Here is a 17,765-nt window from a genome sequence, read left to right as displayed (position 1 = left end):
GCGCACTAACACCTCCAGCAGTGCTGGAAAGTGTTTGGCACTAACGCTCCATGTCCGGCACACTAACACACCCAGCAGAGCTGGAAAGTGTCTGGCACAAGCACTCCATGTCCGGCGCACTAACACACCCAGCAGAGCTGGAAAGTGTCTGGCCCAAACGCTCCATGTCCGGCGCACTAACACACCCAGCAGAGATGGAAAGTGTCTGGCACAAGCGCTCCATGCCCGGCGCACTAACACACCCAGCAGTGCTGTAATGTGTATGGGACCAGCGCTCCATGCGCGGTCCCCACGGAGACACAGAGTACCTCATAGTAGCAGGGCTTTGTCCCTGACGATATCCAGCTCCTATCCTGCAGATTCCCAGGGGCTGCGGAGGGAGCACGGTCCCAGTGCCTGGAGACCGATCCGGGTCCCACTTCACCCAGAGCCCATTAAGGGATAGGGAAGGAAAACAGCATGTGGCTCCTGCCTGTGTACCCGCAATGGGCACCTCAACCTTAACAACACCGCCGACAAAGTGGGGTGAGAAGGGAGCATGCTGGGGGCCCTATTATGGGCCCTCTTTTCTTCCATCCGACCTAGTCAGCAGCTGCTGCTGACCAAGCTGTGGAGCTATGCGTGGATGTCTGCCTCCTTCGCACAAAGCATAAAAACTGAGGAGCCCGTGTGCACGGGGGGTGTATAGGCAGAAGGGGAGGGGCCTTACACTTTTAGTGTAATACTTTGTGTGGCCTCCGGAGGCATAGCTATACACCCAATTGTCTGGGTCTCCCAATGGAGCGACAAAGAAAGTTAAAATTAACCAATAGATCTTGGAATAAAAACAGGTTCCACAATTGGATGTGTTAAAAAAAAAAAAAAAAAAAAAAATATACAGTCTTATCTGTATTTTCTTTTCCATCCTCCCCTACCCAGGAGATGTGGTATAATCAGACCATGTCCCTGTAAGGTAAGACATGGCCATTACACAGTACATAGCAGGGACACATTTATCTCCGCACAGGAATTTTTTTTTTTTAAACACCGCCAATTGTGGACCTAAATATTATTCCAAGATCTATAGATTAAAATGTATTTTGCCTGTGGGATAAACCCTTTCATTTTGTCCACAAATGTCTACCCTTCCATAAGCTGTGCAGGTAAACTTCAATATGAACACAGAAAAGACATACAAAAGCTTTCTTGTGTTTCCAGTTCTCTGTTGGGAATCTGTCCTTCCTACTGGAGTGGAAATCTAAAAAGACAAACACACAATATTAAAAAACAATAATAATGGTATCAATGCGGTTTGACACGGGCATATCCACAGAATGGATTACAAATGATAAATCAAAAAGACTGATGCAGTATTACTAATACCAAAGGACTGTCTTCTAGGGAAGAAATTGAGTTAGATGCAAAAGCAAGGACATCCAGAGCTGTATTATAAATGCTATCTGTAAACTTCGATAGGTATTTTCCCCCTAGAAAACTGTTCAAACGATATGAAGACAACCTACTGCCAAAACCAGATCTACAGCTGTTCGTAAAGGGAGAGTTGATTTGGCTGACAGCTTTTTCTCATGTCTTCACAAAAAACAAACAAAAAAACCCACTCCAGCTGAGTCCAGCCGTATTTTTCGCTTTATAAGACGCACCTGATTATAAGACGCACCCCCAAATTTGGTGAAGGAAAAGAGAATTTTTTTTTTTATGTTAAATGGGGTCCATCTTATAATTCCAGTGTCCCTCTAACAAATCATATAGGGTATATGTAACCCATAGCCCCCCATCCTAAAATTAGCCCCCCTTAATCTGGATATGGCCCCCTTATATTGAATATAGCCCCCTTATGATGGCACACGTTCCCCTGTGCTGCCCATGGCCCCTATAGATCGCACAAGTCCCCCCGTTTTAGATATCACCCCCATGATGCTGCCCATGGCCCCTATAGATCGCACAAGTCCCCCTGTGTTAGATATCGCCCCCATAGTGCTGCCCATGGCCCCTATATAGATCGCACAAGTCCCCCTGTGTTAGATATCGCCCTCAGGCTGCTGCCCATAGGAAAATAAAACCCTCTTTCCTTACCTCCTCCAGCATCCCTCCGTGCTTCTGTTCTTTCACTTCCTGGTTCTCAGTGCGGTCATGTGATCGGCACAGCAAACTGAGATCTCTCCGTGCCTGATCACAGTGGAAGCAGGGACACGGGGAAAAACGCTGGAGGGGGTAAGTAAAGCTTTTTTATTTTAGAATGAGCAGCAGCCTGAGGGCCAAATCTAAGACAGGGGGGGCATGTGCCATCACAGTGGGACGCAGGGACATATAATATGCACCGCTGCCCCAGCCCCTCAGTGCGGTGTGATTTCAGCACCACCGGAGATGGACAGCGGCTGTGCATATTATATGAGCGGGAGCAGGAGATCAAACGCTGCCGCCGCAGCATTCACCTGCGCCCAGCAGCGCCCCCACCTCCCCTGGACCCTGCAGTGTATATGTATATATATATATATATACACACATATATACATGTGTATATATATATATATACACATACATACATACATACATACATACATACATTATATATATATATATATATATATATATATATATATATTACATATACATATATATACATATACATACATACATACATACACCCCCCCCCGTATATTCGGCTTATAAGACGCACCCCCTACTTTCCCCCAAAATTTGGGGGAACAAAAGTGCGTCTTATAAAGCGAAAAATACGGTATATTTTAACTGAGACAAGAATTTATTCTGGTGTAGAGTCCAAGAGATGGACATAGACACAGACTTCAATGGAATAGGCTTTTGCTACCATACCAATTGTTGAACAGTCTGTATAAGGCCTTATACACTTTAATAGATACAGTACTGGTACTGTACAGTACAGTTCGTTGATGGAATGCATTTCCTTCTAATTGGAATGTACATATTGTAGATTCAGACTAAAGGGAGTAAAAATACAAAGGGACATATGAAAATAAGGAGTAAAGAAATGTATGAAAAATCAGAATGTGTGTAAAACCTTAGATTAACTTAGTGCCCCCTTTTACTGATGACCCAACCGATAACCTAAAGGTAAAGCTGGCACATATGTGAGAGGGTGAGAGAGTATTCCTGACCTTCATCCACTGTGAAATGCTGCAAAACGCTTATTTACTGTTCATTGTATGCATTGTTACTGACCAGTCACAAGAGGCCACTGTTTTGCATTTGCATTTTACTGTACTATAGGAACAACTCAACGGACTTCTTGACTGGACTTGGGAGAGTTGAGGTGTCGGTGTGTGTGAGCTGCAGGGAAAGCGAGAGGTGAGCGTCACAGAAAGGAGCCGCTGCAGAAATACTTAAGTGAATTGTGAGAAGATTTGTGTTGGAGTTTAGCGAGGAGGACTGCAAAATCTGTGAGCAACATCCTGTGCCCAAGAGTCACCATTCTGCAGTTGCTGGCTATACTGGTTTACCTGAGAGGATCTCCATGGCACTTATTATGGCAGCTGGACACCATAGTACCCGGGTACGGTAGGCTAAGCCCAGGACCGCGTGTACGCTACACTTTATGTTTTGGTACCAAAACACCAAACTGTTCTGGTCAGGCCGACTATATACACACAGTAGGACTTGCCGGCTCTGCTCTGTCAGTTGACACTTACATTTAAAATCTTAAAGGGACAGCAGCACACGTTTGCATTGACTGTTGCTCTATAAGATTTCCAGGACTGTGTTGCTGAGCTTCGTGGTTTGTCTTCCCACTTTTACCATCTGCCTTATCTGTGAGGCTTCAGCAATTAAGGGTATTCAGTGGGTTTATGGGATTTGTTCATGTTTAGGTGATAAGTTCCTGTGCTGCACCACTGGTAGGGAGTGTTCATCCACATACAATTATTTCAGCTTCTCAGGCCTAAAACACACTTCCGCAAAAAAAACGTACGTGTCTCACGGTCCGTTTTTCGGGTCCGTGTTCCGTTTTTTAGGGGCGCTTCTCCGGTACGTATGGCATCCGTGTGATGGCGTATGCGAGTCGTGTGTGCGTGTGTAATGTCCGTGTTGACATAAAATACGTACGTGTGCTGTCCGTTTTTAAAGGCCCGCATTCTTACCCAATTAACGTTGTTAATCATTCATCATGAGATCCTGGTGTTTTTGTTTGCCATCACTTGACCTGATAGATTGGTAACAAGTGTTTCAGATTTGGTGATTAAAAACGGACACGGACGATACGTGCTGAACACGGACATACTCCGTGTGCGGTCCGTGCAGGCACGGACCCATAGACTAAAGCGGGTCCGTGCCTGCGTGCTGCTGGCCTAAAACGGACATGTCGTCCGTGCAGAAAAGCGCACACGTACTTACCACACGGACACACGTTCCGTGTGATTTTACGTGTGTGTGCCATCTACCATTGAATAACATGGGTCTCCGTGTCTCTGGTACGTGCAAATACGTATCGCACACGTACAAAAAAAACGGATGTGTGTTGCGGATCTCAGAGGGATTACTAGGTATTAGGCGACAGTCCCTCTCTTAGGCAAGGGTTGGTGAGAAGGCGACATAAATCGCCGTTATGGGTGGCGCAGCACAAGGGTGTCGGTCTTTAGCCTTGTATTTATATTATTCTGTTTTATGGATGTTGTTCTGTTGTTGTAAAGTAAAGCAATCCATTTATCAAACTGCCTAGAATTGCTTTCCTGGTGCGTGGTGTTGCTGTATACTGGGGAGCCCACCCTGTACATGACTTACATTTTGCCGTAGTCGGCAGGATGCAGCAACTACCATGGACTGGAACGCATAGGCGCCAGTAGTCCCGCCCCAGGTGCCAAGTCTGCTGATGCCCCAGGTAGTAGTTCAGACAGGGTACATTCCCGTGGGAGAACTGTTGCAACATCTGCCAAAATTTAATGGCACAAATATGACATTGCAGGACTGGACTGAAAGGGTGCGGAGCATAGTTAAGGTGTGCAACCTGGCCCCCGAGCTGGGTTCCGAGGTAGCGTTGAATACCTTAAAGAGTGATGTTAGACGGACAGTAATGCTACAGCCTGAGTCTGAGAAGGACACTCTAGAAAAAATATTCACTCTGCTGGAAGGAGCTCAGGGAGGATGAACCAAAGTAACAACTGCAAAGATGGTTTTTTAACCGATCACAGTGGTAGGGCGAAACCTTAATGCAATACTCCAATGCCGAGGGAGATGTTGAATGAAATACAACGGCGAGATCCAAGGACCATGGGAGCCAGAAAGAAGGGGGAGCTGACCCAGGTTCTGAAAATTACCCCGACCCCCCATGCTCCTCCGCACATGATAACCCGGGCTTGGGGGCCCATCAAAAGGGGCTCATCTGACATGCGAGGCTCTAGAGGACCATTCTGCTGGGCTTGTCGACGGTATGGACACCTATAAGCCCGCGATATGGAAAACACGATCTCTATGCCTGCAGTCCGATGCTAGAGACTAACTTCGAAGGGTGGAAAATGAAGCGTTTGGTGGACACCGGATCTGAGTGCACCATTATGCTGCTACAAGTCTTTGAGACCTACTACGGCCATATGATGGAACCTGAAGATGAGAGAGTCATATGCCTTACTGACACTAATTATGGGCAGATGACCGTGAAGGGGATTGTGTGGATGCGGATCAAGATATGCCGCTAGGACCTTGGCACAAAAAGGAGTTGTTCTGGTGGATCATTCCCCCAGAAGGGGTATGAATGTGACTTTGGGGATGAATATGTTACAGAACTTGGACCACTGCCTGTTCACCAAGGAGGGGCCCACGGTATTGGTAAAGCACTACCACCCACTGGTCAACCCAGAAAGTTCTTCAGCAGATGAGGAGCTGCAGCTTACAAAAAGGTGCCAAATCAGGATATCCCCGCATGTACCGCTGATGATCACTCCCAAGAGAGAACAGACCTTAATGCTGCCAGTGGGAACTGGCCAAAAATTGAATGGTCTGGAAGTGCTGATTGAACCGGTTCCCTAGGACGAAGATGCCTCAACAAGGCCCTTGGTGGCCTGTGTCCAGGCTACAGTGAGAAATGGGTGTGTGCCTGTCCGCTGTATCAACCTGCTGGAAAGTGAGGCCACCATCCCAGGAGGTACGTTGCTGGCCAAGGTCTACATGCCTGATGGAGAGACACTCAAGAGAACAGGATTCACACTCCGACCCATCCAGGGATCTTCATGGTCCTATGCGTTCGAAGCATTCAAAAGTGAAACTCCGATAGCAGAATGATGTAGGCAAGTCACAATGGAACAGATGGGAGTGGACCATTGAACCTTAACTCCTGCTCAGCAAAAGCTTCTGGAAGATGCCTTGTGGGAGTTTTGGGAGGCTTTCTCACATCATGATGAAGATTTCGGGTGCACGACTAATTGAACATGATATCCCGACGGGGAACACAGCCCCTATACGAGAAAGCTATTGGAAAATTCCTCTGAAGATGTACCAGGAAGTAAAGAACATGGTGGCTAGCATGTTGGACAACCAGGTTATCCAAGAGAGTCAGAGTCCTTGGGTGGCCCCAGTGGTCCTGGTACGCAAGAAGGACGGGTCCCTCAGGTTCTGTGACGACTACAGAAAATTGAACGCCAACACGGTGCAGGATGACTATCCCCTCCCCCACATTGAAGAATCGCTATCTGCTTTGAGATACGCTAAGTAACTTTCCACCCTTGACCTACCAATGGGTACTGGCAAGTGCCAGTGGCTGCAAAAGACAGAGCCAAGACGGCATTCATTCTACCAATGGGACTCTACGAGTTCAACAGGATGCCATTGGCTTCTCAAATGCACCTGGAACCTTCCAGTGGCTGATGGAACATTGCCTTGGCGACATGAACTTTGAGTCCGTATTAATCTATCTGGATGAAGTGGTGGTGTTCAGGACCTAGTTCGAAGATCATCTGCAGAAGCTACGGCAGGTCAAGCAATGACACCGAGATCACGGGCTCAAGATCAAGCCGAAAAAATGTCAATTGTTCCGAATACGTATAGAATATCTAGGGCATGTGGGGACTCCTGATTGGGTGCAAACAGCCATCAGTAAAGTGGAGGCTGTTCAGGAGTGGCCCATATCGCGTACACTACAGGAGGCGGAAGCATTTGTGGGACTGGCCGGATACTACCGGCGATTCATTCCAAAGTTTGCCCATCGGGCGGGTCCCTTGAACGAATTGCGGCAGAAATGGCGGGAGGTCCTAGGAACCGCCCCGTCTTGTGGGGTCCATGACAACAGAAGGCCTTTGAGGATTTGAAGGCTGTCCTAAGCAATGCACAGATTCTGGCCTACGCTCGCTTCAACACCCCGTTCATGCTCCACACAGACGGAAGTTTTAACGGACTGAGAGCGGTACTGTCCCAAGTGCAGGATGGACTGGAGCGTGTGGTTACCTATGCGAGTCACTCCTTGAGGGAATCAGAGCATAATCCCGATAACTACAGCTCTTTTAAGTTAGCGCTATTAGTGTTGGTTTGGGCCATGACTGAGCGATTCGCAGAGTTCCTGACGGGCTGAAGTGGTGGTAATGATAGAAAATAACCCTCTGGCTCACCTTAAGAATGCAGGTTGGGGGCGTTGGAGCAAAAGGTGGATGGCCTGGCTGTCTAAGTTCAATTACCAGATTAAGTGCCGATCTGGAAGAGAAAATGGTAATGCGGATGCGCTATGTCGAGTACCATCGGGGCTCCCAGCTGGCAGTGTCAATGATGAACAAGAGAATACTAAGACTCCGGACCTCAGTCGACTACCTTCCCTTCGGGACCTGGCACATAAGTGGAGTGGCCACTGGAATGCCCATGGTGTTTGAAAAAAACTCCCACTGACTGTGTGCAGACCCAGAATGAAAGCAAAGAGTTGTGGCGGTTGAAGCACTGGATCCAGACAAAAACTTGGCCCTTGGAGAGTACACCGGAGGGTCAGAAATGTTTGTGCCAATGTGATAAGCTGAGTGTGGTACAAGACCTCCTGTGTCGCAAAATTTAATTAAAATCAGAGCTGCAGTACTGTCAGCAGATTGCGATCCCAATGGTGGTGGGTCCCACGGTCACTCGAGAGGCCCACGAGAGAGGCGCTCACTTTGGTAGTGAAAAGACTTACCAGTGGTTATGTTTGTTTGTGTATTGCCCGGGGCTGGAGAACATGGTAAAGGAAGCAAGTCAAATTTGCTGTACCTGTGGGTTAAGTAAAAGTGTCGAACAGCGGGCTCCTGTGCAAACCATTAAAACGTCAGCCCCACTGGAGTTGCTCATGATAGACTATATACAAATAGGGTACTCCAGTTCAGGATACTCTTATTACTTGGTGACTGATCATTTTACCAAATATGTGGAAGTGGTACCGATTAGAAACCAGACCGAAGTCAGCCGCAGAGGCAGTATGTCGTCATTTCATTCAGATATTTGAGTGTCCACGGTGGATCAACTCTTATCAAGGACAGTGTTTCCAGGGTGCCTTGATGAAGGAGCTCTACCATCTGTATGGGATCGAGCAATCCCGGACAACGCCCTATCATCTGCAAGGCAATGGAGCGTGTGAACGTTTCAATCGCACACTTCTACAGATGCTACGGCCTAAAAACAAAAAACTGAGCTGTAACAAAAAATCAGTAACCATGCACCATTACAAGCATGTAAATGGCAGCCTCTATACAGGAAAAAAAACAAAGAAAAATTGTATGAAAAATACCCTGAAAAATAATAAATAAAATGCAGGTGCTTAATAACCGGGTACTTAGTATATACATTTTTGCAAAAAGGTAAGAAGCCATCCCACCTCGTCAAGGTGTACCCATCTGGGATGGTCCCTAACCAACTAAAGTTAAAAACATTTTCTATACCTGACTTGTGTCATGTCAAAACTCCAATGTGAACAGTAGCAAGTGGTCACCTGGGTCCCAGATTAAATACACAGCACAGTGGGAAGCAAATTAATTGCTCAGCCTTGTAAGTATGATGATCGGAATACCTGCCTGAGCTCATGTGGGCGTACAATAACCAAATACATAGCACAACAGGGTACTCGCCCCACTTGCTAATGTTTGTGAGGGCAGGTAGAGAGATTGAGGATTTACACAAGCCTGACCCCATGGCTGAACCTCCCCGGACCACCACCGCATGGGCGCACGAGCACTGACGCTGGCTAAGAACAGTGTATAGGGTGTAGGTGACCAGTTGAGACAGATCGTACACCCTGACCCGGTACAGGAGGACGTGTTTGTTCCAGGTGAAAATAGCACTGGTTAGGACTAAGAGATGGTCTAGAAAAATAGATGATCGGTGGGAGACAGTACCGTATATGGTAAAGAGGAGGGTAGGAACTGATATTCCTGTCTATGATGTCGAACCAGTGGGAACTGGGGGTCCGACTTTAAATCTCCATTGTAACATGCTTCAAAGATGTCAATTTGAGGATCCCGCACCTGCAGAGGCGACACCTAACCCTGAAGTAGTGGGAGAGGAACTCACGGTGGATGCTGACTGGTGGGTTGTACCCATTCCTCCACAGGCTGAAAACCCCATGACCATGGTCTTGCCTCCCAGAGAAATGTTATACCACCCGCAGTTCTCCCAACAGATAATGTTCCAGAGAAGGTGGATGTTCCACTGCTGCAAAGGACCACTAGGTCTTCAGCGGTTGTTCCTCCACAGCGCTATGACAGCATGAGTTCATTAGAGGAGGTGTGTTGGGAGCGCCAACCTCAAGTGGGGTGGCATGTGAGAGGGTGAGAGTTTATTAGTGACCTTTATCCACTGTGAAATGCTGCAAAATGCTTATTTACTGTTCATTGTATGCATTGTTACTGACCAGCCACAAGAGGCCGCTGTTTTGTATCTGCATTTGACTGTTTGGTTATTATAGCAACATCTCAACAGACTTCTTTACTGGATTTGGAGAGCTGAGGAGGTGCGGTGTGTAAGCTGCAGGGAAAGCGAGAGGTGTGTCTAACGAAAAGGAGCCGCCGCACAAACACTTAAGTGAATTGTGAGAAAATTCGTGTTGGACTTTAGCGAGGAGGACAGCGACATGTGTGAGCAGCATCCTGTGCCCGAGAGTCACCATTCTGCAGTTGCTGGCTATACTGGTCACCGTGAGAGGATCTCCAAGTCTCTGGTTATGGCAGCTGGACACCATAGTACCTGGGTACTGTAGGCTGCGCCCAGGAACGCGTACATGCCACATTTTATGTTTTGGTACCAAAACACCTATCTGTTCTGGTTAGGTCGACTATATACACACAGTAGGACTTGCCGGCTCTACTGTGTCAGTTGACAGTTACATTTAAAATCTTAAAGTGACAGCGCCACACGTTTGCACTGACTGTTGCGCTATAAGGCTATGTGCGCACGTTGCATTTTTTCTTGCGTTTTGGTTGCGTTTTAAACTGTACTGTGTCATTGACAAACTGCATGCTTTTGCTTCCACACCAATGTCTATGAGAAATCAAAATTTCCATCTGCACTTTGCTTTTTTTTAGGCAGTGTTTTGTTTGACAAATATTTGTCAAAATCTTTGTTTAAACATAAAGCAGCATGTTCTTTTTGTGTTTTAGTCACATTTTGTCACCCATTGAAATGAGTGAGTGTCAAAATGCAACCAAAATGTTAGCTGTGCATTTTGGATGCATTTTTGACAACAAAAACGCAGGTCACCAACTTTTCTCCATTCTCACTGATCACCGGCACGACTGTCACACTGTTACCGCGATCTCTCCTGCTTCTGAAAGTGTCAGCCGCTCATTGGGCCCATTTCATATTCACTGCACCCACTCATTAGGTTCATTTCATATTCACTGCTGCCCCGCCTACCTATGATTGGTTGCAGTCAGACACTCCTCCACGCTGAGTAACAGCTGTCTGACTGCAACCAATCACCGCAGCCGGTGGGCGGGTCTATATCGTACAGTAAAATAATTAGAAAAAAAAACCAAAAACATAAAACTGCATGCGGTCCCCCTCAATCTTGAAACACTGCCAAGATAAAGCTTCACAGCTTGGGGATGGTATTCTCAGGCTGGGGAGACCCACGTTATTGGGAGTCCCCCAGCCTACAATATCAGCCAGCAGCTGCCCGGAATTACCGCATCCATTAGATGCGACAGTCCTGGGACTTTACCCGGCTCATCCCGATTGCCCTCGTGTGGTGGGAATCGGGGTAATAAGGAGTTAATGGCAGCCCATAGCTGCTACTAAGTCCTAGCTTAGTGATGGCAGGCGTCTATGAGACACCACCTCATCACTAATCTGTAAGTGAAAGTAAATAAACACCAACACCAAAAAAGCCACCCTCTTTCACCACTTTATTAACCCCCCAAACACCCCTCCATGTCCGATGTAATCCACACGAGGACCCACGAAGCTAACAGCACTGCTACATCTGACACTCACAGCGAGTGCCATAGAACAAGACTGCCCGCTGTGAGCTGCACATAGCAACTAAAGTGAGTCACACTATCAGCGGTGACGTCACACAGGTTATTTCCAGACACAGCTGGAGTCCTTCACCTGTGACCGCAAATCAGGCAGCGACACAGAGACGTGCGATGAGAATGAACTCGAGTGACCCTCTGATGTCACAACTGTGGGCTCCGCACTATGGCCTGAGTTCATTCTCATCGCGCGGCTCTGTCTCTGTCAGCGGGAAGTCATGCTCTATGGTGCTCACTGTGACAGGACAGGGATGTAGCAGAGCTAAATCGCCATGGGACCTTGTGTGGATTTTTTCAGACCTGTCTTGGGGTTAATAAAGTGGTGAACGAGGGCTTTTTTTGTATTTTATTCCAAATAAAGGATTTTGGGTGTGTGTGTGTTTATTTACTTTCACTTACAGAATAGTGATGGGGGCAGGGTCTCAAATGACTGCCATCACTAATCTAGGACCTAGTAGCTGCTGTGGGCTGCCATTAACTCCTTATTTCCCTGACTGCCACCGCACCAAGGAAACAGGAAGAGCCGGGTCCAAAAAAAAAAAAAAAAAAAATGGTGGGGATTTTTTCTTTTTTTAAATAAATAAATTAATATAATAAAAGAAAAAAAAAAGAGAATTTTGTTTACTTACCGTAAATTCTTTTTCTTATAGTTCTGACATGGGAGACCCAGACCATGGGTGTATAGCTTCTGCCTCCGGAGGACACACAAAGTACTACACTAAAAAGTGTAGCTCCTCCCTCCTAGCATATACACCCCCTGGATAACCAAATATAGCCAGTTTAGTGCAAAAGCTGAAGGAGGACATCCACCCACAAGTAGAGATAGAGGTTCCGGTTGTTCCGGGTTTTGCTCTGTCTACAACAACAGCCGGTGAAAACACACGGAACAAGAAAACTGCCAACAGGCAACAGGGAGGGTGCTGGGTCTCCCATGTCGGAACTATAAGAAAAAGAATTTACGGTAAGTAAACAAAATTCTCTTTTTCTTCATCGTTCCTTATGGGAGACCCAGACCATGGGACGTCTCAAAGCAGACCATGGGTGTTGGCATAAACAGAAAACTGAGAAGTAGGCGAAACCTAACTTCACAAATGGGCGACAGCCGCCTGAAGGATGCGTCTGCCCAAGCTCACATCTGCCGGAGCATGAGCATGCACTTGGTAGTGCTTCGAAAAGGTATGCAGACTGGACCAAGTGGCAACCTGACAGACCTGCTGAGCCGTAGCCTGGTGCCTGAAAGCCCAAGAGGCACCGACAGCTCTGGTCGAGTGTGCCTTGATCCCCGGCGGGGGAGGCACTTGAGTACACTGGTAAGCATCGGAAATGGCTGACCTAATCCAACGAGCTAGGGTCGGCTTAGAAGCCGAGAGGCCCTTACGCCGACCAGTGGTCAGCACAAAAAGAGAGGTGCACCGCCTAAGAGCAGCGGTGCGAGACACATAGATCCGGAGCACCCGCACCAGATCCAGAGTATGCAACGCTTTTTCAAAGCGATGAACAGGAGCCGGACAAAAGGAAGGCAGGGAAATATCCTGGTTAAGGTGGAAAGAAGATACCACCTTAGGAAGAAAGTCCGGAGTCGGACGGAGAACCACCTTGTCTTGATGAAAAAACAAAAAAGGTGACTCCGAAGAGAGCGCAGCCAAATCAGAGACTCTCCTGAGGGAAGTTATGGCCACTAGAAAGACCACTTTCTGTGAAAGACGAGACAAAGAAACCTCCCTAAGTGGCTCAAAAGGGGGTTTCTGCAAGGCCGTGAGGACCATATTAAGGTCCCAGGGATCCAGAGGCCACCGGTAAGGCGGAATGATGTGAGATGCGCCCTGCATGAAGGTGCGCACCTGAGCCAGCCGGGCGATACGCCGCTGGAACAACACTGACAGAGCCGAGACCTGTCCCTTGAGGGAATTGAGGGATAGTCCTAGCTGCAGACCAGACTGCAGGAAGGACAGAAGGGTCGGCAGGGAAAAAGGCCAAGGGGCATGGCCGGAAGAACGACACCAGGACAGGAAAATTCTCCAAGTCCTGTGGTAAATTTTGGCCGAGGAAGACTTCCGAGCCTGAGTCTTAATGGAGATGACTTCGGGAGGAATGCCGGAAGCCGTCAGGATCCAGGACTCAAGAGCCACGCCGTCAATCTGAGAGCTGCAGAATTCTGGCGGAAAAACGGACCTTGTGAGAGAAGGTCTGGGCGGTCCGGGAGATGCCACGGCACCTCTACGGACAGACGGAGCAGGTCTGGGTACCAAGCTCGCCTGGGCCAGTCTGGAGCAATGAGTATGACCCGACGGCCCTCCATTCTGATCTTGCGCAGGACTCTGGGCAAGAGAGCTAGAGGGGGAAACACGTAAGACAGACGGAACTGGGACCAATCCTGAACCAGCGCGTCCGCTGCAAAGGCCTGAGGATCGTGGGAGCGAGCCACGTAAACCGGGACCTTGTTGTTGTGCCTGGATGCCATTAGATCCACTTCCGGAGTGCCCCACTTGCGGCAGACCGACCGGAACACTGCCGGATGCAGAGCCCACTCGCCGTTGTCCACGGTTTGACGGCTGAGATAATCTGCCTCCCAGTTTTCTACGCCTGGGATGTGGACTGCGGATATGGTGGACTTGGGAGTCCTCCGTCCACTGAAGGATGCGTTGAACCTCCAACATTGCCAGGCACCTGCGAGTCCCGCCCTGGTGATTGATGTAGGCAACTGCTGTCGCGTTGTCTGACTGGACTCGAATGTGCTTGCCCGCCAACAGGTGGTGAAAGGCTACGAGAGCTAAGAGCACAGGTCTGATTTCCAGCACATTGATCGAGAGGGCTGATTCGGACGGAGTCCAAGTGCCCTGTGCTCGGTGGTGGAGAAATACTGCTCCTCAGCCGGATAGACTGGCATCCGTGGTGAGGATCACCCAGGACGGGGTCAGGAAGGAGCATCCCTGAGACAGAGAGAGGGGCCGAAGCCACCACTGAAGAGAGCTCCTGGTCTGTGGCGACAGAGCCACCAACCTGTGCAAGGAAGAAGTCCGCTTGTCCCAACAGCGGAGAATGTCCAGCTGCAGAGGACGCAGATGGAACTGGGCAAAGGGAACCGCTTCCATTGACGCCACCATCTGACCCAGCACCTGCATGAGGTGCCTGATGGAATGACGGCGGGGCCTCAACAGAGAGCGCACCGCCAGATGGAGGGACTGCTGTTTGACTAAGGGCAGCTTGACAAGTGCCGGCAGAGTCTCGAATTGCATCCCTAGGTATGTGAGTTTTTGGGTCGGGGTCAGAGTGGACTTGGGCAGATTGACAAGCCACCCGAATTGAACAAGAGTGGCGAGAGTGAGCGAGACACTCCGCTGACAGTCTGCACTGGATGAAGCCTTGACTAGAAGGTCGTCCAGGTAAGGAATCACTGCCAACCCCTGGAGGTGCAGAACCGCAACCACTGCTGCCATGACCTTGGTGAATACTCGAGGGGCCGTGGCTAACCCGAAGGGGAGAGCCACGAATTGGAAATGTTCCTCTCAGATTGCAAAACGTAGCCAACGCTGGTGTGAAACTGCAATTGGCACATGCAGATAGGCATCTCTGATGTCGATGGATGCCAGGAAATCTCCTTGGGTCATTGAGGCAATAACTGATCGCAGAGACTCCATACGAAAGTGCCGCACCTGAACATGCTTGTTGAGAAGCTTGAGATCCAGAACCGGAAGGAACCGTCCTTTTTGGGGACTAGGAAGAGATTTGAGTAAAAACCTCTGAACCGTTCCCTGGCGGGAACCGGTACAATTACTCCGTTGGCCTGCAAGGATGCCACGGCCTGAGAGAAGGCGGCGGCCTTGGAGCAGGGGGGAGTTGACAGAAAAAAAAATCTGTTTGGCGGGCTGCAAGAGAACTCTATCCTGTAGCCGTGGGAGATGATATCACGCATCCACTGATCGGAGACGTGTTGAAACCACACGTCGCCAAAGTGGGAGAGCCTGCCACCGACCAAGGACGTTGCTGGCTCAGCCAGATAGTCAAGAGGAGGCTACCTTGGTGGCAGCAGCTCCTGCGGACTTTTGTGGACGCGGCTTCTTGCGCCAGGTGGGCTTCTGGTCCTTGGCTGAGTTAGTGGACGAGGCCGAGGGTTTAGAGGACGACCAGTTAGATGAACGAAAGGAACGAAACCTCGACTGGTTCCTGCCCTGGACAGGTTTCCTGGTTTTAGTCTGTGGCAAGGAAGTACTCTTCCCGCCAGTAGCCTCCTTAATTATTTCATCCAGTTGTTCACCGAACAGCCTGGACCCAGCGAATGGGAGCCCAGCAAGGTACTTCTTTGAGGAAGCATCTGCCTTCCACTGTCGAAGCCACAAGATCCTGCTGATAGCGAGGGAATTAACGGAGGCCACCGCAGTGCGGTGAGAGGCCTCCAGCATGGCAGACATGGCGTAGGCTGAAAAGGCTGAAGCCTGGGAAGTTAAGGTAACCAATTCAGGCATAGAGTCCCTAGTGAGGGAATGCATCTCCTCTAGGGAAGCAGAGATGGCTTTGAGAGCCCACACTGCTGCAAAGGATGGGGAGAACGAGGCCCCTGCCGCCTCATAGACAGACTTGGCCAGGAGGTCAACCTGGCGGTCAGTGGGATCCTTAAGTGAGGTGCCATCAGCCACAGATACAACTGTCCGGGCTGAGAGTCTAGACACCGGAGGGTCTACCTTTGGTGAGTGAGCCCACTCCTTGACCACCTCTGGTGGAAAAGGAAAACGGTCATCAGAACCACGCTTTGGGAAGCGTTTGTCAGGACAGGCTCTGGGCTTGGACACAGTGGCTTGAAAACTGGAGTGGTTAAAGAACACACTCCTTGTTCTCTTAGGCAAGGTAAACTGGTGCTTTTCTGCCAGAGAGGGTTGCTCCTCTGATACTGGCGGATTGAGGTCCAGTACAGAATTAATGGACGCAATCAAATCACTCACATCTGCATCACCCTCGGTCAGATCAATGGGGCACATGGAGGTAGCGTCCGAGCCCCCAGTAAAGACATCCTCCTCGTCCTGCGAGTCGGCTCGTGAATCGGAGCCGCGGGACGAGGAAGGAGAGGGGACCCTGCGTCTCCTTGTAGGAGGACGGGGTCTGGGAGCAGATGAAGAATCCTCTGTGAGCTCTGCAGAGCGAGCCGAAGCAGCAGAGGCGCCCTGAGAAGGGGGCTGATGCATGCTCAGCAGAGTCCGGGACAGCTGTCCCATGGAGTCGGCAAAGGACTGGGAGATAGACTTAGAAAACAATTCTACCCAAGCTGGGGGTTCAGCCACCGGGGCCGGAGCAGCCGGAGGGACCACTGGGGAGACTCCAGGCTGAGGCACCACCATGTTAGAGCAGGCATCACAATGAGGATATGTGCTCGGTTCAGGAAGTACGAGCTTACATGCATATTGAGTACAGCCTTGCAGCCTTGCTCCTAGTGTGAGACATGCTGCTTAGGTGGAGGCTCTGCAGTAAAGAACACACTCCTTCAGAATGACCCCCAGAGAGTGTATAAGAAGGTCCACAACCAGAGGTTGTGGCTTACCAGACCGTTTTGTGTGCCCTCCGGATCCCACAGCTCGGACCCCCAGACAGGTTGCAGAGATGCAGCAGCCAGCGCCGATCAGTGTGAGAACGCTGATAAAATGGCGCCGGAGTGAGGAGGGGGGGCGGGGCCTAGTCCAAGAGCGGGAACCAGAGGGCCAAGGAGATATACAGGGGAGGGAAACATCTCCTCAGAGAGGAGTGTCCTCCCCTGTGCTGAACGGCCGGTGGGCGGCACCGCACTGTCCCTCTGCATGACTGACATGCAGGAGCAGTGAAAACGAAAGTAGGCCGCAGCCGAAGCCGGGGCCTTAATTTTACAATGCGGCCGGCGCGCAGGCACCCTCGGCGCGGTTCTCTGGTGAAATCCGGAGAACCGGCCGGAAATGTCACAAAGGTTACATAACACACTCTCCCCAACATTAAAGTGCAAGGGACCCCCCTGACAATAACGTCTCAATACTTTTAAATCAAAAATCAGATGAGAATGCATGTGTGGATGTGTGCCTCCTGAACACAAAGCATTGAACTGGCTATATTTGGTTATCCAGGGGGTGTATATGCTAGGAGGGAGGAGCTACACTTTTTAGTGTAGTACTTTGTGTGTCCTCCGGAGGCAGAAGCTATACACCCATGGTCTGGGTCTCCCATAAGGAACGATGAAGAAAAAAAGCATGGGATCCCCTTTATTTTTCATAAGCCAAAACAGCACACAGCTGAGGGTTGCAGCTGCTGCTGTTCCTGTGCTGGATTTGAAAAATGGGGGGACCCAACTGTGGAGACACGGGGGTCAGTGGG

At 49.4% G+C, this 17,765-nt stretch overlaps 1 protein-coding gene across 1 annotated transcript in view; it reads right to left on the bottom strand.

The window, feature by feature from the left end:
• Nucleotides 1–17,765, bottom strand: part of TOPAZ1 (testis and ovary specific TOPAZ 1) — a 321,592-nt gene that overhangs the window by 186,066 nt on the left and 117,761 nt on the right. The window contains exon 7 of the mRNA XM_075315235.1: nucleotides 1,176–1,237. Coding sequence (XP_075171350.1) covers nucleotides 1,176–1,237 — 62 coding nt within the window. The remainder of the gene's footprint in view (nucleotides 1–1,175; nucleotides 1,238–17,765) is intronic.

The sequence above is a fragment of the Anomaloglossus baeobatrachus genome, chromosome 6 (genome assembly GCF_048569485.1).
Source record: "Anomaloglossus baeobatrachus isolate aAnoBae1 chromosome 6, aAnoBae1.hap1, whole genome shotgun sequence".
Lineage (NCBI taxonomy): Eukaryota > Metazoa > Chordata > Amphibia > Anura > Aromobatidae > Anomaloglossus > Anomaloglossus baeobatrachus.
The sequence above is the reverse complement of the archived record's forward strand: the minus strand, read 5'-3'. Positions and strand labels throughout refer to the sequence as shown.